Here is a 25,683-nt window from a genome sequence, read left to right as displayed (position 1 = left end):
TTATACCCAATATTCCCTGTCTGTTACATGATTTATGTGCCCTCCATCCTGATCACAGCACAGTAAAACCCTGATGCACACCCACCACGTCTAAAACTTTGCATTTACACTGGAGACACAGGTTCTCAACGAGCATTTTGGAGTCCTCCAAAATCCAACTGTGCCACAGCACCTCTCATTCCGTATCCTGAGTGCTCAGACTTCCACTCCATGCTGAAGAGGGTTTCATTTTTGTTCTCTCTAGAACTAAGTTTGTAAGTGCTGTGTTTCCCTCTGTGGCCTTTCTGGGTACGTCATTACCACATTCCCACTTGACTTTTTACCCCCCAAACGACAAAAATTTTGAGAACCTTTGTCTCCTCATCTGTGTGACTCCCATATCCCCAGTTTTTATCAGCTCAGATTTCTGCCAAATGACCTTACTCCTAATACACTGAATGCTGCTGGTCTGTCCCTCATTTTCTACAAATTATCCACCCCCCTTCCCAGAATAGCAACGCTACCTGTGAAATACAAGTTGGCTGTTTATCCTCTGCAGTCATCTTGGCCAGATTTTTCACCATCTACTTCATGATCAGTCAGTAAAAAAGAAAAGATAGTACAGCCCTGGTAATCTCCTGATCACCAGGGAGAAAACACTCTGTATATGTAATATCAACCATTTTTCTGAGGTAATGGTAAATCTCTACCATTGCCCATTTGTGTGATCTGGGAAAGCTGATGGTAGAGAACCACAGAAGCACACAAATCACCAGCCCCAGCACTGGGTGGTTTAGAAAGACTCCATCCCGTGCCTTCATCCTGCCTCCCTCTTTGTAAAGCACCAATTTCTTGCTGCTGTGTATTTCTAAGGCTTAAATGTGCTTCACAACCTGCTGGGAAATGTTCTTTTTGACTGCCATCAGACTCCAAGGGCTGCTTTTTGTGCCAGGTATGCTTGCCACACCTCACACTTATTTTAGCAGAACACAGGTACTAAAACATAGAAAGCCATGCACTTGGGAATTGACAGGGGAAGAAAAAAGCAGGAAATAAAATTCAAACCCAAACCCCACGATTCAGCATTGTGAGCCCACCCTGCTTTGGCCAAGGCTGTTGCAAGCATGGTGAGTTAAATCTTCACGCCCTGTTATTCAGGTGGAAACTCTCTGAAGCTGCAGCTCGGTGAAAAGGACAAGTTCCTCCTGCTCCTACAGCTCCTCTCAGTGATGGGGAAGTGAGAAATGGAAACATCATCACAGACCACAGGGGCAGGTCTCAAAAGGGTTCTGGTGACAACCAGCAGCTCTGGAAAAAAGAGGAACAGGGGACACTGGCAGGTTTGCACAGCAGTGACTGCTTTTGCTGTGAGGAAGAGTAAAAAGGATCTGGGCTCACAGCACTGTGGAAGGAAGCTGTAATAATAATACCACTGTGGAAGTGATAATTTGGTGATTCAGGAAAAAACAAAGCACCACCAAGAGCTGAATGTAACAACTTCCAGAAATGCTGAGAAGCTTCCTCTCAGAAAACCGTGATCACCCCACCTCGTGTTCTGAACCAAAGCAAGGCCCCACATCCTGAATTTGAAGCTCTGGGGAAAGAGCAGCCCCTGAGCCTGCACAGGGAGTGCTGCAGAGCCCAAATCAGCACCCCAGAGCCTGAGGGCACAGGGCAGGCTGGCACACACTCCCAGCAGCGATGCAGCTCCAATGCAAGGCTGCAGCCAGGGCTGCTGTGCCTTGGGTGGTGTGGTGGAGAGCCCAGAGAGAGAGAATGGAAATCTGGAGTTCAGCAACCCCACGAAAAAACCTGCAAGGCTGCTCCTGGAGGAAAGACAGACACTGCTGGCAGCTGGGCATTTGCAGAAGGGAGAGCTGGAACTGGGAAAATGTGAAAAAACAAAGCATGAACCCAGTTAGGAGATTGATCAGGGACTGCTGGATGGGAGTTTTGGGCTCTTGGAGCACTGCAGTGCACCTTCTGCAGCTGCCTTCACACACAGAACAAAATATCAGCAAAATCCCAAGTACAAGGACACACTTTCAATGTTGCTTTTAACTGATGCCCGAGGGAGTGCTCTGACATTACCAGTCCTCTTCAAAATTCTGCATTTCTAACCGCCGTTCACAAATAATTTCTTAATGATTGGAATAAATAATTAGGTGTACACCTAATTAGGTGTAGCATGCGACTGTTCTGATAGTTCTTTACAATATTCAAGAATCACAGAATCATTTAGGTTGGAAAAGACCTTTAAAATCAATGAATCCAACACTGCCAAGCACCACTAAATCCTGTCTCTAAGCTCTAGCTCTGCATGGTTTCTGAAGGAAAACATCCTGCCCTGGGCAGCCTCTTCCAGTGCTTGACAGCTCTTTCAGGGTAGAAACTTTTATTAATATCCAATCTAAACATTTCATTCATGAGGATGATTCAGGCTGGAAAGTTAGAGGGTCACACCAGGAGCAGGGCAAGAGCACTACACATGATGGACACAAAAGCAGGAAAAATTAATTGCTGGACAAATTGGCTCCTACATCATCTTCAACAGCAACAGGCGAATTATCTATTACTTATTATTATCTATTACTTAATAATTACTTACTTCAATACTATCTGTTACTTACTTATTACTTAAATAGTATTCTTTAGGGTCTTTTCCAACCTACTGGTGTTTGTGAAAGTTTGTTGAAAGAATTGATAAAAACCCAGCTGAATGTTCAAGCTAAAGAAATTATTGACTGCATTCCCTCAGAAGAAAATGCTACGTAATAAATGCAAATAAAAATGCATTAAAGTTAATGGCGTTTCAAAATACTTTGCAGTTAAAGTTTAAATGAAAAATAAAATTTAACCATATGTATACCTCAAATTGCTTGTGTCTTACACAAAGGGGTTTATTTTCCTTTAAAATGTATGAAGTCTTGGTTAGTAATTTTAAAGAAAAATAAGAAAAATACCTTTGCTGTATTTATGTTTTCCCCAAGTTTTCAGATTTTTTTCCTCTCTCTTTCTTTCTCAGAAAGATAGGAACAATGATAATATAAACCACATAAGCTCTAGTAACTGAAAATAATCATGCAATTTAAAGCCCTACTAGTATGAATTCTTAAACAGAAAGCTGGGCAAAAAGGTGAAATACTACATCTTATTATTGGTTATCCTAATTAACCTATTTTTCAGCTCATTGAAATATTCCAATGTATAAAAAATAAGGGTATCTGCCAGTGAAGCCTACAAATCACACCCAGCATCTTGTGCACCAAGTGTCTTACATATGTAAATGCATGCGGGCCCAAGGCTCGGGTTTCACAGACAGAATGATGAACTGTGCAGTTTGCAAGGTGAAATCTATTTTATGTCCCTGCCAGACCCAAAGGGTCCTTGAGCAAGCTGCTCCTCACTGCCGTGGGAAGGCTGGGCGGTGTTCCACAGGGGAGCTGAGGCAGGGGAGGATTCCAGCCGTGCACAGAACTGATCCTTGAACACATTTGAGTCCCTGCTGCACCCATGGCACATCCCAGGGCACATCCCGTGTGCTGGGACCTTCTCTGAACATGCAGAAAGGGGAGAGATGCTGCTCACTGGGTCACATCCAAGGCGTGAGGAGCACCCTGCCCAGGAAAGGGGGACAGCAGTCGCCTCAAGTGACACCATATAAAACACTCCTCAGTTTAGGAAGGACACTGAGTGCTGTGTCCAGCTGTGTCCCCTCAGTTTGGGAAGGACATTGAGTGCTGTGTCCAGCTCTGCCCCTCAGTTTAGGAAGGACATTGAGGGCTGTGTCCAGTTTGTCCCCTCAGTTTAGGAAGGACATTGAGTGCTGTGTCCAGTTTGTCCCCTCAGTTTGGGAAGGACATTGAGGGCTGTGTCCAGCTCTGGCCCCTCAGTTTGGGAAGGACATTGGGACACAGAGCAGGCAACGAGGCTGGAGAGGGGCTTGGAACACAAGCCCTGTGAGGAACAGCTGAAGGAGCTGGGGGTGTTTAACCAGAGAAAAGGAGACTCAGGGGTGACCTGATCACTCTGTACACCTTCCTAAAAGGTGGAGTCAGGGGGGAATGGTCCCTTTCTCCAGGCAGCACTGCCAGAAGGAGAGGACACGGTCTGAAGCTGTGCCAAGGGAAATATTGGCTGGATATTAGGAAGAAGTTTTTCACATGAAGGACTGGAATGGCCTGCCCGGGGAGGTGGTGGAGTCACCACCCCTGGATGTGTTTAAGGAAGGACTGGATGTGGCACTGGTGCCATGGTTTAGTTGAGGTGTTGGGCATGGGCTGGACTTGATGATCTTGAAGTTCTCTTCCAGCCTGGTCCTTCTGTGATCCTGTGATTCCCACTCCAGGTGTCAGCGCACGGCAGTGACACCAGCAGGCTCTGTGTCACCCTGGTGCCACTGCAGACACACCCCTACAGCACGGAGGGGTGGTGGCATCAGAGCCCACGCCAAGGTGTGACACCTTGTGACACCCCCCGGTGCCACCACAGGACAGACACAACTGAGGGACAGCAGCAGCACGAGGTGGGAGCCAAAGGAAAACGCCTCGTGAGAAAGTGAGAGCCTCTCCAAGCCCAATCACACCTCCCAAAGCCGTGAAGTCATCCTGGTCCATAATTAACTGAAAATTAATTACAGAATCTTGAAAAGAGCATAAACCAAAAACGGGCCAGCATACCTTCATGGTGCAGTTGCTCACTCTGAATCTCTTCCAACAATTAAGCCTAGCATATGTCACTGGAGTTAAAAAAAAAAGATAACAAAACAACAAACAAAAAACGATTCCCAAAAAAGTTCTGGAGTCCTACTTGCCAAAGGGGATATGGCTGTCTGCAGAGCACACAAATACCTTCCAGAAATGAGAAAGATCATTTAATGTGATACCTGGCAACTCCAGCTTTGAAGAAATTACAGGTTGCAGATGCTTCTTATAAAATCAACACAAAAATTGAGACAATAACATAATTAGGTAAATTATTTGCTGACTTGATGAATAATTTTCTGAAGATTATTAAAGGATGTAAGAGCTTAGAAAATGCTCCAATTTTTCAACAAACAAAATGAGGAGGTAAACAATAAAACTGCCAAATTATTTTGGCTGAGCATTCATGAAAAGGTGTATTTTGTATCACTGAATTACACATATTTTTTACAAGGTGCCTAATCATGGCAAGCTGCCACCAGTCAAAATATATATATATATTTTAATTTAGAAAAAAAAATCAGCATGCTGGAAAGTAGAAGATATGCCATCAAAACAAAACTGAAAGACTGACAGAGCACAAAAGCACTCCATTTTACTATTTAAAAAATATTGAGAGAGAACATTACCAACAGAGAAAAAGAAAAACCCTAAGAATAAAAGATCAGTAGATTAATCAGAGATGGTGCAAAAACGTGCTGAAGGAAAAGTAGAATGCTATTTCTGATTTCCAGTTTTCCATCACAGAGATTGGTATCTCCAGTAAGAGCAGGAAGGCAACCTCCAGCTGTCAAATTACAAATTTTGGTTCCTAACCCTCTGTTTCAGCAGGGGGAGGAGCTGGGTGGGGGCAGCCGGGGGTCCTCCACTGCCACCCACACATGGGGACGGTGACAAAGGACAGCCAAGCCCCTTCCAGCCCATGGGGGACAGGACCTCGTTCCCTAATGCAGCCTGGGAAAGAAAATGCAGCTTAATTTGTACAAATCTATTTGAGAATAGGCCCAGGAGGATAAAAAGTGCATTTGGAGATAGGGAGGAATTAATGTGACCATGTTGTAATTTTCTGTACAGTGAAAACAATCTTAAGTGAAGGGTAACTCTGTGCATCAGGGGAAGGACCTGCAGTACCCAAACCCCAACAAACAACATCACAAACACAGGAGTGGTGGGAAAAAGGCATTTGTAACAGCATTTACTCAGATGAAGGTTTGAGACAGGAAATCCACTGAAGCACAGCCACAAACACGCAGCCATTGCCAAAGAAGAATTAAAACAACAGAAAAAAACCCAAAACCTATTATAAATTTTGTTATCATAGCGTTTTCAGTATGCTTTTGACAATTAGTAAGAAAACATTTTTCCCTGTTGTTGGTATACGAACAATGCAGTAACATCATCAAGATTATTGCACATCCTTACAGTCACAGAAAAAAAAAATCAATAAAAATGCTGAATAAGCACCAAAGAAGTCGGGAGGTTTCACTATGTGTGAATTTGCTTTCATGATGGTGTCACATGTTTGTTCAGTATTCAAGAGAATGCTCCTCAAAAAGAAAACAACCCTATGCAAGAGTTGAAACTTTAACATTTTTAGCTTGTGGTACTCTACTAAAATTACTGTCATCATAAAACACCCACTTTTCTTTTTTCTGCGCCATAAAACACGCACCTCCAACCCCAAATTTAGAATGACAACAGAGTTTGTCAGCTATTAAGCACTTCAGGATAATCCCACCTTAAAACTTCTGAGATTAGGCAGCTGCCAGAACTATAAAAAGGCTGCACATTTCCAATGTTTTCACCTAATCAAATTAAGAGACCAAACTATTAATATTCTGCTTACCTCCTAGATTCATTCCAGCTTGCAGACATTTCTGTAATCGACAGGCTGGGCAGTTCTTCCTCCGAATCTTATCAATTATGCAGTCGTTCCTTCCCGCACACAGGTAATTGTGCTGGCCTGAATGAACCAAAAATAAAATGCATTATTAAAGGCTGTATTTACATAATTCCAATTTGTTCTCCTCTGCTGTTTTGCACTCATTTGGAGATTCTTATTAATGAAGACATTTCAAATTCCATTCTTTACCCTTTCCAAGTGATCTTGGTGAGTTGTCATGGGCCTTTATTATGAGCATTTCTTCTTTTTAATTTGGGAAGGAGTTTTGGTGTCATGCTCAAGATAGATCTCATTACTTTTCTTTTTTTCTGAACAGGACTGGAATTTTTCTTCTAATAAAAACCAAACAACTGGTTTGAGTGTTTTCAGATCTTCTCAGGTATGCTGTGTCCCAGAGCAGTCTGACAGCTCCAAGTCTGGGCACATTCTCATGCTCAAGAAGCTCAGGATATAAAGCAAAAATACACAGCAGAGGTTAACTTTCCCCATAGACTCCACTCTCCTCAACCAGTTTAACTCACAAGTGTATTATTTAATTTCTGCAAAGCCCCACAGGAGCTGAAGGGACAGCAGGTATTGAATGCAGAAGGGAACTACACAGCAGCCAGGGAAGCAGGCTGAGAGCCTGGAGACTCCAAAGGCATTTTGCTCCTTGGGAAGAACACAGGTAGAGTAAAACCTTTCCAAGGCTGGTGCTTGAATTTGATGTGGAAGAACAAAGGAAACCACAAGGGGTTGGTGTAGCAGAAGCGAGAGGAGATTGTTTCAGCTGCCCTGATGCAGAGGTGGCACACAGGGATCTGGGGTGGCCAAAACAAACGTGCAGAAAGCCCAAGAGATGTGCAAATAAAGCTGAAGCCAACAACCACAGCAAGCAGCAGCCGTGGGAGAGGAGGGGAAGCCCTGGAAGAAGGCAGGAGCAGAGCTGCACTGGGATCAGCAGGGGCTGACACACGGGGAGAGGGAATGAAGGTGCAGCTCCATCAGGGGACACAGCTGATGCAGGACAAGAGCATAAAATACGTCTGCCAAGCTGACTTTTTGACATTTTCCACAATATTCACATGCTTTCCTGGGGAAAGATAAAGAGAATGTTCATGGGACACAGGAGACCTGGACTCTGCTTTGGGCTCTTTCAGGAATTTGCCTTAAAACTTCAGCAAAGTCCTTTTCTATCTCTGCACCTGTCCTCCTTTCAGCCTTGCCACGTTATCTCGACAGTGAACTGAAATTTGGGATGTTCCTCGACTCTCTTGTGAGCATCTCACACAAAGAAAACCAATCTCAGTTGAGTGAGTGAAGTGTTACTGGAGTTATCACAAAGGTATCATCATTTACATAATGCTTTAGATGTTTAAAGAACAAGCAGATGGGCAAATAAGGGTTTTATTAAGGGACTCTACCTAGCACTGTGACACAGAAGAAAAAGAACAAAACTTCAGCAAAATAATTCAAGAATTAGTTACATAAGGCATGAAACCAAGTTGTACAATATAGTGACTGCACCAGGATCTACCAGCTGGCCTTTAAGTAGGCCTGCTAAACAAGAAAAAGATAAACTATCTCAGCTAATCACAAATGAAAACCTGGGTATCGCACAAGATTTATTTTGTGATGTTATCTATACAAAAACAGACACGAAAGAGAAGAGCCAACTTAATTCCTCTTTATATTTTTGTTCTGACTCGAGCATATCCCCTAAAGAACCATCACACGTACATCATGAAGGTAACATAAAAGGAGAAAAACAAAAGCATTTAAAATTATGATATAAAGCATAAAGATGGCTTCTATGTCCTTACAAATACTGCCATATAATCCATTTCTTTTGTGGGGAGAAGGCAAAAATGGTTATTTTCTGCCAGGAATGCAGGTGCACTTGCTCAGTGCTGGTACAATGTCCTTTGTACATCAGACTGCTGCAATACCATTTTTAGGCTTCCACAGGCGGGTGCAGGCTATTAATAAGACAAGTCAGCTCCAACCCTGCAAAGTGAACCCCTCTGCAGAAACACCCTGAAGGCAGCTTGTGCTAAAAAATGAATACCTGGTAAGTCAATGTTTTTCACTACTGCTTTGAAAATCTAAGGGGTTTAATAAAAAGTTCCTGTTTATGCACTCCACGATAATTTCTTGGGTTGCATTTTTAAATGCTGTGGTAATGTTTGATTCCAACGCTGTCACAATGGGACTTCCCAAGAAATATTGCCACAACAGCAGAATATTCCATAAATCACCCTTCAAATGCTTTAAGTAGCCTCTAATTATTGCTTTGTGACATATCTACTCTACATCAGATACTTTCAGAAAACATAACTTAGTAAAGGTTCATCAATTTTTGAATCAAGCATCTCAGTATTAATGCACAGTACAAAATCTATACCTATTTTTTTTAGTTAGCAAGGCAAACAGCAAACATCTTCTCATTTTTTTTAATTTCTAGAAATTTCCTAAAAAAACCACAGCCATCATAAAGTTTACATTAATGGAAGTAATTTGAAAACCCTTTAAAAAAAACCAGAATAGGTCAACATTCCAACAAACCCTCTATGCAGAGTACAGTTATAAAATAACGAACAGTTCTTCAGTTAACACCTCTAATGGAAAAGAGAAAATACTGGCTTCAGTCTTCCATGCAATCACATATGGTACATTTCAAATAAAACCAATTTTCTGAAGTAAGTCAGCAAAGCAAAAACACCCAAAATTAATCAGGATGTCCCATTTGTGCCTCACTAAGGCCCCTCAACATCAGAATCCAAGCAAAACCTGACAAATCTGAAATTGAGGCAGTGCTGTCAGGACCTCCAGGGCTCCTCAGGACCTCAGTGAGGTGGTGGAGGCCATCCTGAAGAGAGGTTGATGTTCCTGTGGTGCAAAATTTCTGACTCTTTCAAGAGATGTATTGATCTGCCCTGTGCAGTTTGTGCTCAGCTTAATCCAGTTGTTCTTTTTATCCCGTTCAATCACCCACAAGTGGGCTGGGAAGTGACAGAGCAGATATTGAATTCTCATCTCCCATGTGCTAAATGCATTAAGATGAAGGTAATTTTTACTTATGCCATCATTAAGAGCACTTACACCAGCTAATTTCTGTTCCATCTGAAATACAAAGATACTGAAGATGTGAGGAAAAATTTCCTGTTTAAAATAAACAACGAATAGGTGACACACACAGCAAGAAGAAAGTGAGATCTTTTCTCTTAGCAGCAGAGCTAGAGGAATATTGAAGTTTGCATTTTCCAGGTTATTGTGCCAACACAGGATGACACAACCAAATGCACACACCAAAATATTTGAATGTTTCCAAGTCTCTCACCTCCAAAGATTCTGTAATTCCCTGTTCTATAGGCTTGCAAAAGAAAACAAAAAGGAAGTATTCACGAAATTCAGTCTTCCCTCTTACTGAGTTTTCCTGAATAAGCAAAATACAGCAGTAAAGAGGGAGAGGAGAAAGAGCTGTTCTTATTTGGCCAAAGAATTACTGCCAAAATGAGGCTCCAGCAGAAGTTGTGCCTTTCCCCATTTTAAAACTCCACTACAGCAACTGAGCCACCAGTGCCCAAAACTGCCTTGCTGAGACAAACCTGTGTTTGAGTGTGCACTCCAAGGGCTGCCGTGCTCCCTGCAGGTAAAGCTGCCAAAGGAATGAGATTTATTTCTGTCCCTGTCTAGGGCAAAATTAGAAAATCACGGAAATTTCTGCAAAATTCCGCATTTTTTATCTCCATCCTAAATTTCTCCCCCCACCCCAGTTTTTTGAAGTTTAAGTCAGGAACTGCAAGTCATTAACGAGTATTCTACATTTTTGCTCTCTTGTTAAAATAGCAACTACTATGATCAAATGTTAAATTTTGTAAGGAGAAAAGCGTAGGGCTGGAAGAGGATCCAAAGAGTGTTTAATTCAAGCCCACTCATGGAAGCATGGTAAGACTAGCTTAACAACCCAGGCAGGTTTTTATTTTCCTTTCTATTTGTATTAAAATCTTCTGAGGAAAGGTATTCTGCAACTTCCCTACAACCTGCAAGCCCAGTGTGATTAGCCACCCTTGAAGTTGTGTTTTTTCCCTTTGCATTTCACCCAAATGGGAATATTTTGCGACAGGAAGAGATATTCACACTCCCCCCCTGGACATTCAGAGTAATAGATCACCACCTCCTTACAACAATCTCCTGCCTATCAAAAGATTTATGTTCCCCATCTCTTTGCTGGGCTAAACAAATCCACTTCTCTCAATCTGTCCTCGCAGGTCATGTTTGCTCCATCTGTCGTCAATTCCTCCCATTCTCCTCCAGCCTCTTTCCTAAAACGGGGCCCATTTTTCTTGCTGAGTTTCACCATCACTGAGGCCAATAAAATGGTTATTTCCTGCATCTTGCACACACAGCAGCCCTGCTAATGCAATCGTGGGCCAGAGCTGGCTTTTGGCAATGGCATTAGGTTGTTGACTCACGCTCACTTGTGTGTCCCTAACGACCAGAGCTCCTCTCCCGGGGCACTGCTGCCTTCCACATGCTCCTTCCTGCCTTCACCTGGCCAGGCAGATCTCTTTATTCCTCCTCAAAATCCACACACACACACATCCACTGAGAAAGGCAAAGAAAAAGTCCAAAATCCACTCTGGGTCCAACGTCCGAAACGGGAATGGACAAAGAGAGAAAACAGGAGCAGCAGCTGAGGAGCAAACGAAGCAGAAGTAGCTTGAAAAAACTCAGCTTTTAAAATAGTGCCTCACTGAGGCACATCAAAATGCATCTAAAGTGTCCCAATTTCCCTTCTTCCTCCACAATGAGAATTAATTCTTTGACTCAGAAGATTGCAGGCAGAGTTGTCTTCTCCCTGCAGGCAGCCAGAAAGCCGAGGCTTCTCCCAGGGTTGGAGGAGAGAGGAGCTGGAAGCCACCTCCAGCCCTGCCTTGCAGATCTGCATGTCAGAGCCAGCATCTCTTTTGCAGCTTCTGGGCTGGGATAAGTGCTTAGTTCCTGGAATATTTCCCAACTGGGAAGATTATCTCCCCGGCAGCAGTGATACATATAAAAGCCTTATGGAATAAATAACATTTATTTCTTAACACCGTCCCTTCCCTTTACCCACCAGACTGTGAGACACCACAAGCCCAGCCTGAGCATCCCTCCCAACCTGAGCCACAGAACCTCCCTGCTAAAGACAAAGCAAACACCCTGCAGAAAATCATCAGGATTTTCTAAGGGAAGCCTCTCACCTCAGGAATATCTGGTCAGCAAACAGAACTTAACACCAGGATTTTCTGCTTTCTGGTATGGCCCTAATGAAGGGCTTTGCCTCCCACAAGGAATTCTTTGCCTTCCTAGCAAGGAACCACAAAATGTGCACATCCCAACCTGTCATTTGTGCTCACTGAGCTGTGTGATGTGCTCCTTTAAACCAGCTCTGAAACCCTCGCAGATTTTGTCTCTGTATCCACATAATGTATCCCTTCAATTACTAAAAATGAACTATTTCTACCTTTTGACAGCCAGTACACAAATAAAATTACTGCCAAGACTTGCCACAATGGTTTTCCACATGCAGAAAAGGCTTTCCTGTTTGACAGGAGTCGTATCACACTAACAAGGGACAAACTGCATATACCTGAGGTTTTCACTTCGCCATCTGCAGCTGGCAGGTACTCTCAAATAGATCAGCGTGATAAGTACGATGATGAATCTCTTTTCAAATTTCAGTTTTCACAACGCCCCTATTTCTTGCCATTTAAAAAAAAAGAAAAAAAGCCTGCTAGTTAATGGAAGTGAGAACTACATTTTCATTTCAAATGTCCATTTGTTACACAGTTGAGGGCGCTTTTTGTTTTGCGCTGCGTTTTTTTTTTAGTTTTGTTGTTTTTTGGGTGGGTTTTTTTTTTTGTAAGCAGTTGACAACTGCCCAGCAACAGCAGCCTATGTTTGCAGTCACTATTTTGGGCTACATCACATGTCAATTACATAACCTTGTTTTACTGCTCTTGAACTGGTTCGAACAACCTGGGAAAGAGATTAGGGCAGTCCTTCACCGCCGGCCGCCCATCCGCGCGCCCTGCCAGGACCTGTCCCCCTCCGGCAGGACCTGTCCCCCCAGCACAGCCCCAGTGCCTCTCTCCAGGACTGGTTACTCATTGCCAGAGCCACCCCTGACACTGCATCATTAACCTGCCACTCTGTTTGAACCAGCCCAGGCCGACCACGGGGAGCTGACATTCCTCGTGCTGAGGTCTGTGTGGCACAAGGAACGCCACAGCCACATAAATATGAATATTGCCCCTTCATTTTGGACAGAGAATACTCTGGGTTTGCATTTTAGATATTCAATCTCAGGGTTTATCTCCCTAGTACTCCATCATTCCCAGACAACATGATTTTCCACTGCAGACCAGGGCAGTGTCTGACAATATTGGTCTATTATTAACACTATTACAGCATAAGTATAATCTAAACCCTTCTCTGAAACAAGAATTTAGAGCTTTCCCTCCTTTATAATAAATTACAGGACTAATTAAAATTTGTTTTGACTTTGGCAAAATATTCATCACATCTGGGATATTTCCTGCCTGCTTCTCATTCTAAATTACCTTCTGCTACTTCTAGGTCCCAAGATATCTTTCAATTTCTTTACCCTTTCATATTACTGGATTATTTTTTATCTGCCATTTTAATGATTTTTTTTCTTAAGTCTCCTGACTTTCTACTCCCCTCTCCTGTTTCTTTCCTTCAACAAAATTTGTTTCCCAACCATTTTTTTAACCTACTTTCATCCTCAAGACTTTTACCCCTTGCGTGTTCTCCAACTCTTTTTTCCATTTTCTCATTTACCTTCTATATGAATTATTTCCTCTCTTCAGCCAATAAATGTGATTTCACAGGGCATATTTACGTTGCAGTTAAAGGTATGGCTACACCTGATTTAATATACCAAGGCAAAGCATATTAAAATTACTGATGGCAGGGGATATAAGTGATGTCTCCAGAGCACCATTTCCTGCAGGGTGCACAAAACCCAGCAGAAAAGCACGGCCACACCCGCTGGTGCTCACAGATGAGCTACCAGAACTTCTGACCACACTTCTAAAGCTGATTCCCCTTTTTTTTCTGCTTTTTATGCAAAACCTTTCAATTCACTCCCTACACACACCCCTAAGAGCACAGACTCCAATCTGTGCCAGTCTTTCCTGTCCTCTGCTCCCTCACGCCCTCTGGAAGTTTCCTTTCACACCGGGCTGAGACCAGGCTAACAACAACAATTGGAACGGTCTGGTGACCCTGGCAAAGGACACGAGAGGTTATAAAAATGATTCTCACTCACTATTTTAAGCGGGCTGAAAGGGCACCGATGAGAGGGATCAAGGAGAGAGAGGAAATTTGGCAAGGGAGCACGGGATGGAGCCCAAAAGAGGCTACTCCATCCAGCAGGGATGAAACCTGCTCATGACAGCGACACGAGCCAGCACAAAAAATATTTGTTTGCACCTCATATTTAGGATCCATGTGCACATTTTCTTATGCCACGCTTAAAACACAATACAGAGCCTTGAAAGCCCCTCCAAGGCTGTGTGTGGTGCTCCAGCCATCCTGTTCTTCAGTCAGGCTGAGCCACCAACACCAGGTACCATCCCCAGGACCATCCTTCAGTTCAACTTGATGGAAACATGACAGACTGCAGGGTAATTCCCTTTTCATGTCATCAAAGACATGCTGAGTGATGTTAGCACAGAAAAGGAATAGGAAAAACCTGATCTTTGCAAAGCCTTTCCAATTCAGTGAAATCACCAGCACTGGAAAACTGTTTAGGATGAAAAGCAAGGAAAAATATCTACAGATATCAAAATAATCCTGTTATCGAGTGAAAGAATTTTGTTTCTGTTTTGAAACTGGTTTTCAGCTCAATTACTTTTGATTTTAGATTATAATGAATACAGTGATACAGAGAGTGAGAATTAGAGCTTTAGAGGATGTTTTGACAAAATCACACATCTAATACTTTACAGCATTTTCTCTCGCAGCAAATTTCCAAATTTTCAGTTTGGTTTTAACTGGAATTTTAAGTGAGTATTTTTGAAGTCTCTAGATGCTGCTGTCTGCAGAGGCAGATTTACAAGAGATCATGTTGCATGCATGGTGGCTAATTCTGCTTTCCCATGCTACAAATCTGATAAGGCATTCTTGACATTCTACAAATTTCCAGGGCCTTTAATGGAAAATCTCAACGTACAAGAAATGGTCTAAAAGGTCTAGAAGGACTTTTTTAAATAAGTGTCACGCAAAAAAATCTTAAATTGCAGCTGAAATGCCCTTCCACTTTTTGCTGACATAAAGTGGTCAGCCAGTCTGCTACACTGATCCACGCTGTAGTATCCTGCTCTGCAAATAGCTCACTGTTTCAACTGGATTTCAGGAAGCTCTCAGTGTAAAATAAGAGCTGTGTGAAATATCAGGTTCATTTGAGGGAATGTTTGAGGGTGAGGTGTGGGGGGAGCACGCTGGAATATGGAGCACTAGTTGATAACGTAAGGATTTCTGAATGACTCCCTGAGCCATAATCCTGCAGTGAACACTACTGAAAATATTCACCTCTACAAAAATATTTATGTTTTCAAGTGTACCTGAAGCCTGCTACATTTTATTTGTTCCTCCAAACCTCCCAGTCTGCCCCACCATCCTGCTGATGTAATATCAAATTGTCTTTGCAGTAATAACCAAGAGATAACTTCACTTCTCACAGGACAAACAGAAAAATCAAGATGCACAGCATTAATTCTGTGCTTTGCACCTCCATTTGAAAATCTGCAATTCCAGGCTGACTCCTTCAATAACACGCATGCTACTTATAAAAGACATTGCTAGAAAAATAGGCTGTTTGTTTCACAAAGTTAAACTTTCCCCAACTCTTGATCTCAGTGAAAATGTTCTGCTAATTTTTTTGTTTTTAAAAGTAGCTGCCCTTTGGTTTTTGCAAACATTTTGATGTTCGAGTCTGCTGTGCTCTTGCATTTAGCATGCTCAGCAGATCACAAATTTTATTCTGTGTGAATGACACATTATCTTCAAAGCATATTTTTCTCTTGCATTTTTCATGTACAGTTTACTACAGCTCAGTCTGGAAATATGCTAAATTTATAATAATGAATATTATTATGTATAATAGGAACAATTTAAAATATTGCCAGCACACATGTTGACAAATATTTTCCTTTAGAACTCTGGTCAGTAATAATTTTCTTTTAAAGGCTGCAAGCAATACCATCACAAGAGAGCTTTTTAGCACAGTCTCTTGAGATCCCAAATACAGAAATGTTGACCAAAGTAATACCAGATGCTCACCAAAGTGAACTTAAAAATTCTCTGCATTTGATTGCTGACTTTAGAGAAAGAATCTGTTTTACCCTTTGAACTATGTACTTGTCTCCCTATTTATTTTCTTCTTTTTCTCTCTCCATTTGTTTATTTTTATCAGGAACCTCAGCTCTATGTTACCCAGAAAAATCTGAAGGAAGAAGAAAGAGGATTAGGGGTTGTAGAAAGAAGATCTGACCATTACAATGGAATTTCAGAGTATGTTTACTGTTAAAATACTATAACAACCTAAAACAAAAAGCGTAAGTTAATCAGCAGAACGGATATTACACCAACTAAAATCACTATTTGCATGTTTAATTGGATGAGGAGCTGTTTCCCCAAAGTGGGTGCAGAATTTCCAGGCTGCAGAGCCACAGGTCCCAATCCCCTCCAGTTCTTGCTCCCAAAACCCCTCAAAGGACCTGAGAACAAACTCACCCTTTGCTGCTCACTCCTCCAACCTCGAGAGGCTGAGCAAAGCCTCACACAGCAGCAAAAGCAGTGATGAACCAAAGCTTTGCCTAATTACCCCAAATTTTACTGGAGCTCATCCCACAGGTAAAACCCCACGGCCCCCCTCACCCAGGCATGGTGGGTCTGCCACCTTTCCTGCCCCACCAGCACCACAATGACCTCTGAGAGATAAAAAAACAGATTAATAAATCTGCCATGGTGACAGCCACCACGCTGGGTGCTGGATCCCTGCCCTCATTTCTGCACCTTTCCCAAAAAAAAAGCAATTTACTTTGCTGCTGCAATATATGAAGGGGTTTCACCCTTTCACACTGGAATCATCCTAGGTCTAGAACACCTCAAGCCATGGAGGACTTGCTCGGGATCTGACATTTTCACCACATATAAAGTTGCCACTGGGAGTCAAAAGCAAACAAGCCAGACATCTTTTAAAGCACACAAAACTTCTCAGGCACAGAATTCACGTGCCAGAGTGACATCTTGAAGGGATCAGACTTTCTTTTTGCTGCAAGGGAATGGATATTCAGGTAAAACTGAATGTGTCAAATTTCAGCCCCATTGATGGTGGCCACTGAGAACAAAAATGACAAAGGAGGCATAACACAACAGAAAAATAATTATCTTGGGACATAAATACATCATAACTCAGGCATAAATATAATTGCTTTCAAAGAGCATTCTGCCTAATTGCTGCAATTGTTATTTCAGAATTTGTTTTGCTCAGTGGTGAAAACTAAAGACCGATTAATATATAATTTATATCCAGAATTCCTCCCTGGATTAGAGTTGCTGCTCCTCCTTGGTATGCATCCTCACCCTTTGCATTCAACTCATTTAAAAAGAACAAAATCAAGAAGTCCTCAGTCTGTTCCCATTTAACTTCACAAGGGGCAGGTTTGGACATAGATTTTTGGGGTTTTTTTTAGAGTTAATTTTTCATAATTAGAATTCTGGTAGTACTAAGCAGCTCGAATTCATTTTAGTTTCCTGCAAGTAACTATTTAACACAACTTCACGTGAAATGAAATGTCATTGTTTACAAGAAATGCATCAACAGCACAAAAACACTTTGGGCTGATCTTCATAAAATACAACAATTAATTTTTGCTCATTAAAGTGATAGAAATCAGCCAGGGACAGAGCTGAGGCTTGCAGGAGGGGTCAGGGAAGGAAAGAGGTGATGAGGGTGGTGGTCCCTGAGTGCAAAACCCCGGTGTGAGCTGCACGTGGCTCACAAGGTGTTTCTGTACTCTGGAAAAGGGGAGTTTCACTACTGGATCAATTGATTTATCCTGGGGAAAATGGCAGTGACCAAAGGCAAAATCCTCCCGTCTGAAAAACGCTTTTTAAGTAAAAATGACAAAATACGCATTAAGAAAACAGAAATTTTAAAAAGTCACTAACATTAAAAAAACCAAATCCGCCCTCCATTTAAGCCAGATTTCCTTGTGATCTATTGCACTGCAGTTTATAATTCTGAGAAAATAATCCAGTCCTGTGCTTTCTCCTTATACATCCCAAATTTGCGAGGCTGTTTTGCCACCCTTAGAAGTAACTTTGAAACTGCCAGGCACCAGCATTAAAAGCCTCCCTGAAAACGTGCACCTGTGCCTGAAAACACACAAAGAAAAGATCAAAATGAAAATTAAAAGCAGATGCACTTTATGTACTAAAAGGTTTTTCCACTTTGATAAATGGATTATAATGAAGTGTGGCACCATGTTTCATACAATTTATTAATCCAGTCCCACTTATTTACACTCTGAAACAGCATAATGATTTCAACGCTGGAGCACAGCCAAAACTCACATGCAGAAATAATTAAAAAGTTACGTGGAAAGATTGGTGGCTGCTGGTTTTTGAGGGGTTCCCAAAGGGACAGATGGACTTTGAGCTAACCAGAAGACCCAAGCTGAAGCAGACAAGACAAAGTGTGGAAGTGAACTCATTTTTGAAAGGGAGTAGAGACCTAAAAAAGATCCCCAGAGCCTGACTTGCTGTGCCATCGCAGCCCCTCCAAGCCTGGAGAAGATGGTGCAGAAAGACCTCTCCACATCAGTGCTGATGCAAGCAGGGAAACTCCATTTACCCAAGTTCAGGTGAGTGAAAGGGGAAATCAGGCCATCAGTGTAAGAAATCCACAATTCCTTTGCAGAAGAACAGTGCTGGGCACAGCACACTGCTCCTGGAGCATCCTCACCCCTCACACTTCCACAGTGATGGTCCCTGAAGATGCTGAGGCACCCAGCAGGTCAGGAATATTTCCTTTAAAGGGTGAAGTACACAAATATGGAAACACCACTAGGAGATGCACTCATGCAGAAAACGTGTTTTATTTATTCACTGATGCACGATGCCCGGTTCATTTTATCCACTACATTTCCTATCCACTAACTCTCTCCCCCTCACCTGAAAAGGTTTATACAGTGAGCAGGAAATCTAGAATCCAGTTCATTGTTTTTATCTGGTAAGATGTACATGATGGAAGGCCCCTAGACCAATTCTATCATTAAGGATTTCTACAGCAAATTCCTGCTGAGGATAAGTGACTGCCAAATTCAGAGTTTATCACACTGTGAAGATATCCTGTGAAGTATCAGAGGGACATCATTGATGTAGGAAGAAAGAAGGAGTTGCCAGCACAAAATATGGACAGAAAAATAATACAAAGGAGTGCAGAGAAATTGGAAGCAAAAATAGGAAACAAGCAGTAAAACCGCAGTTGGAAAAAATGCTACTGCACGTACCAGGGGAGAAATCCAAAATGAAGAGTTAACAAGTAACAAAGCAAAACTTGGAAAGCATCACCGTGGAAAGAGACCTAGGAATGTGAGGATAATGTGGATGTAAGAAGCAACGTGTCAGAGGAGAGGCACGTGCCAGTGAGACCCTGGCTTGTTCTGCAGGGGAATCACACAGCGGGGCAGGCTGGCACAGCAGTGCTCTGGGCATTTCTGTCACAGCCACACCTGGAATGTTGTGTGCAGCTCAGGCACTTCATTACTGCAAGATATAAACAAACTGGAGCAAGTCCAGAGGAGTGGGACGGAAATGATTCGAAGCCAGAGGGACTGATTTACCAAAAAAACTTAAAGTAGCCCTTTTGCCCGCCTGTAACTTCTCTGATAATTAGAGACAGGAAATGATAACAGCCTAACTCAAGTCCCCAGTCATGTGCCTTCAGCCCTTTTGCCTTGGGCACCTAAGCACGTGCCTAGTTTTAAGAATACTGAGTAGCCAAAGATTTTTGACCTGATGAAGAGAATAAGATTAAGCAGAGGAAAAAAAATGAGGCTACATACCAGCAAAATCCTCCCAGGAATTAATTATGACTAAACGAGCTCCCATAAAAGATGGAGATTGCGTTGCTTGAAATTTCCCATTTTACTGCTGATAATGAAAAGGGTTATTCACATCTAAAGTTTATCGTCCGTAAAACAACAGGACTGTTCAATAAAAGCAGTTTTACCCATACAAGTCTTTGCCACAAACATATACAGCACCAAGTTATCCTGTCCAGGTAAAGAGACACGACTAAGCAAACATTTTTTACCCCAGACTGTGGAAGCCAGGTGGAACGGTTCTGCAAAATGACAAATTATATCCCAGCAGGAAAGTAACTGGATTAACCCAGCTCCTCACACACTGACATGGCTGTGAAGTGATTTTTAGGAAGGCAGCATTTTATGTAACTGTTGAGCTGTCAGCAGGGCTCTGCTGAAAGACACTTTAAAAGTCATGTAGAGGCTGCCAGAGCCTGATCCAGGGAACAGGCGAGCACCATTCACACAGGTTCTGCATGTGATCTGGAAAAAAAAAAGCCCTTAAAACAACCAAGCACCAAAAAAACTCGCCAAAAAACCAGCAAAGCCCAGCTGCAGGCAGCCTGCAAACAAGCCTGGGATGCAGCTTGCTGTGTGATCTCCAAGCAACATTCCAGGCCAACGGGATTCCCAAGCCCCAGCAGGAAAAGCTCCCCAAAAATGTTCTTCTAAAGGTAACCCTGCGTCCCCACACCTCCACCTCAAACCCCTTCACCTGGCTTGGGCTTAAAATCACTTCTCGATGCTCCAAATAAGCAAAGCTCATAGTTCTACTCGGGAAAAATACCCTGGACAGATTCTCAGTGCATAAATGAGAGACAAAATAGAAGTCTGCAGTGTTTACTGGAAAGTCAGCATTTGTTACTAAAACTGTGCTGGCTATGCATACCTGAATAGCATGCTAGAGGCTTTTGTTTATGCAAGCAATGCAAGCTTTAAGCTACAACTTTTGCAATATTTTTATTAACTCAACATTTTCCTGCAGCCTACATTTAGAATCATGGAATGAGATAAGAACATGCATGAAGTCAACAGGTCCCAGCTTCTGTGCATTGGTGCCTTGATTTTACCTTCTGATTTTTTTTATGGACCTTCTGCAGCACAGTTTTGAAGGTTTGGCAGAAAGTAAAATGACTGTGTGGTTGATCATTGCTTTGACTACATACAAAGTCATACCTGTAAGCCTGAGAGTCCTACTCCAGGGACTTCTCCCCTCCTTTCTCTGTACACTGTATGTCAAAATGAATCTGCAAATTGGCTGAAATCTGTCAAAAACCAAATTATCATCACTGAATATGGTAGGTCTACATACAGTTAAGGTTGCCTGACACTTCTCATTTTAAGACCTCATTTTCTATTGCCTATAACTTTACCACACATTAGCAGCTAGGGCTGAAATTTTCCATGCTGTGTGTCAGCCTGAGGCTGAATTTTATTTTGCGAAAGTAAGAATGTATCAGCTAAGAAGAACCGAGTTTAGTGAAAAGTAAGTTTGTGAATAAGGCTAGGGAGGAACATGTTGGTTTTCTCCCGTGTTACATTTTTCACAGACATATTTGAGAAGCTCAAGAGCCTTCACACTTTGAGACAGACCCTTTGAAGCATCACTGCTCTGATACCACAGATGTGCCTTTTGCCATCTCATACATTATCACTTAAAATTATAACGGATCACAGTACAAACTACTGAAAAGTTGCAGTTTGTACGTGATGTGATTTGCAAAGGTTTTGGTGGAGGTTGGCTGCCAACCTCCGAAGCTCCCTTCTGCAAGGAGCACGGACCAGGGCAGGGGGTCTGAGCTGAGCTTGTGCTCCAGGCATCCCTTCCATGTGCCAGGCACTGCTCTGGCACAGGGACTGCGTGCAGAAAATCCCCGTCACACTCTCAAGATGCAGCAAGGCAACAGCTTGGAGGGAAGAGGAACGAGGCACAGGTTGCAAAAGCAATGGCGAGCAAAGACTAAGGCAAAAAATAAACGTCTATTAATGCATTGCGCCTGGCCTGTCACTCCTGTAGCTTGATTTTTCTGACTGTTTAGCATTTTTAAAAGACCCTGCTTTCCAAGGAGGTTGACACCCTGCTGGAGCAGGTGCCCCAGCTCTGCCTACTTGCTTTCATGGAACTTGACTTGCTGAGTTTGTCTCAGGGATGAGCCCAGAACAACCTAAAGCCACCGTCTGCTCCTCTCACAGGGAAAACAGCTTGTGGCAGCCCTAAGAATTTAGAGATGCAAAAATGTCTCCAGAACCCTGTCCCCAGTTACCTATCTGGGCCCCAGTTTGCTGCCACAGATACTTTGGGCCTCACGGTGCTCTGCCATGCTGCTGCAGGAGTGCTGCACTGAGGGGTGGATGTCACACACAAATCCCACACAAATCCCACACACACCCCACTCACCTCTCCCTTTGACAAAAACACAGCCTTGGAAAGCAATGACAGCCCCTTCCTTGTGATTTACATTCTCTGCTTTTCTAAAACTTTGTAGGAAGGGGAAATGGGGCTTTTGGACCTAACCACTGAGCAGAGGACCCACATCCTACAGCCCAGGCTGGGGGGCAGAGCAAGCACACCCCATGGCTGAAGAGGGAAGGCAGACGAGGGCTGTTTGTCCCCGGACGTGTTCCCTGCTCCAACACCTCCTGCACAGCTTGTGGGTGACTTCTTCCCCCCTTGCCGAGGGTGCCACTGGCCACCAGTGACCTCCCATGTACGTGAGACCTGCACAAACCACATCAGCAGAGAAAACTCAAAGTACTTTCAGTGTAAAACTGTGGCCCAGCATCCAACAGCACCTGCAAGTAGGAGCTGCTCTGGCAGTTTCTCCATGCAAAAAAATTAAACTCCAGTGCTTGGAAGGGACACAGGTTCCTAAACCATCACCAAAATGTTTGGCCTGGGGAGCTCCAGGGCGCATCCAGGCTGTGGCTGCAAGAACGCCCTCACGGAGCAGGGCTCGCCAAAGCCAACAGCGCTTTCCCGCAAATATGATTACCCTGACTTTAATTAGGTAACCGCCTCAGTGGTTTTGATTGTTTCAACTGGCTAGGCACGTGACAGGGACTGATGTATAGTTAAGATGAGTTTTGAAGATAGGCCCTCGTGCTGAGGCGCTGCCCGAGGACCAAAGAGGAGAAGCACAAGTGGGAAAAGCTCCTCCAGTGATTGCTCACCTCTGTTTTTCATTATTCCTAGGAAGTGGTCACTTAACCCTCATCATTAAGCAATAAACCGTGACAGAGAGCGCTGATTAATGCCCTGCTCCCCAACAGGGTCAGGCACGAGGGGAAACCCACGGCAGTTTCAAATGGCCATTAGTTATAGTTGTGCAAAATGGCATTAACCCAGCTAATCCAGCACTGAGGAGCTTCTGCTGAGGTCAAGGGTTCCCAGGAAACATAAGGTTCCTGTATGTGTTTACATACAGGAAAAAATCCACCTAAAAAAAAACTTCCCCCAAAAAACCCCTAACCCTGACAGGCTGATCAATAAAAATGGATACTTACAATAAATTTGACTAAATAGTGGATAAACATAATACCTGAACTGCACATATAAGCATAATACCTGAACTGCACATATAAACATAATACCTGAACTGCACATATAAGGATAATACCTGAATTGCACATATAAACATAATACCTGAACTGCACATATAAGCATAATACCTGAACTGCACATATAAACATAATACCTGAACTGCACATATAAGGATAATACCTGAATTGCACATATAAGCATAATACCTGAACTGCACATATAAACATAATACCTGAATTGCACATATTAACTGAGGGGAAGTCCCGGAGTGAAGGACAAAAGGAAAGCAACAGATTGCCTCTAGCAGCCTGCTAAAACCTGCTCCAGGATTGCTGCTGCACTGCAGCAGGTGGCCCTGTTTACATCCCTGTCCCCAAAATCCTTCCTGACTGCCCTCTCCTTGGCTGTTCTGCCCCGTCACAGGCTCAGCCACACAACCCCTGTGTCCCTCAGGGCTGTCACACATATTCCTCACATTCCCAAATCTGCTGTTGGTAAATCCTCCTCCCCTGAGAGCTGAGGAAGCACAGAGAGCGAACGGTACAAGCCTGGCAGAAGGACACAAGCCAAACATGCACATGCCAGCTCAGTCTGTGTGACTCAGTGACAAAGACATGATGGGCCTGAGCACCAGGGCTGTTTTCTCAACAAGCACCTTCCTCTCACTTTAAATTTAATCTTCCTTTATTAGTCTTGGCAAGTGCCACTGCAAGGCGTGACCTCCACGTCTGGAACGGGAGAAATGTTTTTGCTGTGGCCTGCTCTGTGCCCCTTGCTGGATGCCAGAGGCCCTTCTCCCCTCTTCTCCTAAACCTCTGTTTCTGATTCCAGCTGAAGCCTTACATTTTGTCCCACAGCTGGATGGAAATAATTTAATCCTAAGGATTTCCCTCATTTTTTTCAGTTGACAACCTTCGTTCAAAGCGAAGTCCCCAAGAAATTCCCAGGCATACTGATTTTAGGATGAAGGACTGCATACTCCCCACAATGCAGTTGCACACAGATTTTGGATCATCATTTTGCATTATCTGGCAATACCTCAGATCCATTTCTCCCTGCAGAGTCTGAGTGGGCACCTTGGGCTTTAGGAACATACACAGCATTTCCCACCTTGTTCTTTGTGGGAAACAGGTTCTTGCATCGTGAGCTTTTGTTACTGAAGGCTTCAAGGACACAAAGAATGGCGACAGTAACAAGGACTTTCTCACTTTCTTTGTGGGATGCTAATAGAAAATACAGTGAAGTGTGAGAATAGCAATAGGAAGGGCTGAAATGAGTTTCAGGAAGATGATACTGTCCTTCAGTTTTCTATTTCTGGAACATTTCCTAACTCAATGGAAAAAGGGATGCTCAAGTAAGCAAATTTACCCAAATGCTGCTCAACCCTCTTTTGTCTCATCACAGAGCTTCCAGCATGTACTAACACATATGTTTTGCTTGTGCTTTTATGTCCTTCATTTTTTCATAAGCTTTCCACGAAGGATCTTTTATTATTAAACAGTCAGTGAAAGAGCTCATCCTTGCCATATTTCCTCTTCCTACTTTGAAATGAATAATTAACACGGGATAATTGCTAGGTATTCTTTCTAAACTTCTTACATGGAAGTGGATTCCTTCTTCCCCATAGAAGGGAAGCAAGAAAAGATGCAACTCAGTGTAAACCACTGTGTCCAAGGGCTTGCACTGTTCTCCAGCCACATAATTTATTTTATAAAGCTGTATGCAATGTTGCTGTATAAAAATATAGAGTACTTGTCAGACTGCCTGCTGCCCTACATTCAGCACAGAGTTACCTGCATGATGACAATGCAGAAGAATGGAATATGAAATATTACTCGTAGTTCTCAGGGCTCTATAAACCACTTGAACATCTAGAATTCGACTGCCTGGCTGTTTATACCTAGCATTTGAAGCCATTAACAACCACCCTCCCCCAAAAGAAATGTGTGTACAACCTGATATTTTCAGGAATATGGTGCTACCACTGTAGGAATACTCTCTTCCTGTTATCACTAAAAAGACTGCAAGCAAAAGGCATCGTTTTTAAAGTGGGTTAGTGTCTTTTCATTATCCTTTTTTAATTTTATGAATAGTTTAGTATGCCAGTGCACACAACCTAAGAAGTACTTATTATTATTTTTTCCCAACAGTCCATCATTATCATTCTGTTGTATCAGAGAAAATTAGCACCTATCACTTACATAATTTCAGGCAGTATTGTTAAGAGTGGAATTTGCATGCATGATATGGTGTATAGGCTAACACAAGTCCATTTGCTAAGTCCACGTGGTAAAACGGATGAATAAATAATTGAATGCCTAGCTCCAAATATATAATTATTCTCAGGAAAAAAAATTAGAGCACGAGTCTGTGAAATACATATAATAATACTCATCTACAGCTAAACACCCAAGA

At 42.8% G+C, this 25,683-nt stretch overlaps 1 protein-coding gene across 2 annotated transcripts in view; it reads right to left on the bottom strand.

Moving 5' to 3' along the window:
• Nucleotides 1-25,683, bottom strand: part of NR3C2 (nuclear receptor subfamily 3 group C member 2) — a 175,433-nt gene that overhangs the window by 35,365 nt on the left and 114,385 nt on the right. For both annotated transcript variants that reach the window (XM_063415241.1, XM_063415240.1), the window contains one exon: nucleotides 6,529-6,645. In XM_063415241.1, the coding sequence (XP_063271311.1) occupies nucleotides 6,529-6,645 (117 nt within the window). The remainder of the gene's footprint in view (nucleotides 1-6,528; nucleotides 6,646-25,683) is intronic.

The sequence above is a fragment of the Prinia subflava genome, chromosome 18, assembly GCF_021018805.1.
Source record: "Prinia subflava isolate CZ2003 ecotype Zambia chromosome 18, Cam_Psub_1.2, whole genome shotgun sequence".
NCBI classification, from domain to species: domain Eukaryota; kingdom Metazoa; phylum Chordata; class Aves; order Passeriformes; family Cisticolidae; genus Prinia; species Prinia subflava.
Note: the sequence above shows the minus strand (reverse complement) of the source record. Positions and strands in the feature narration are given on the sequence as shown.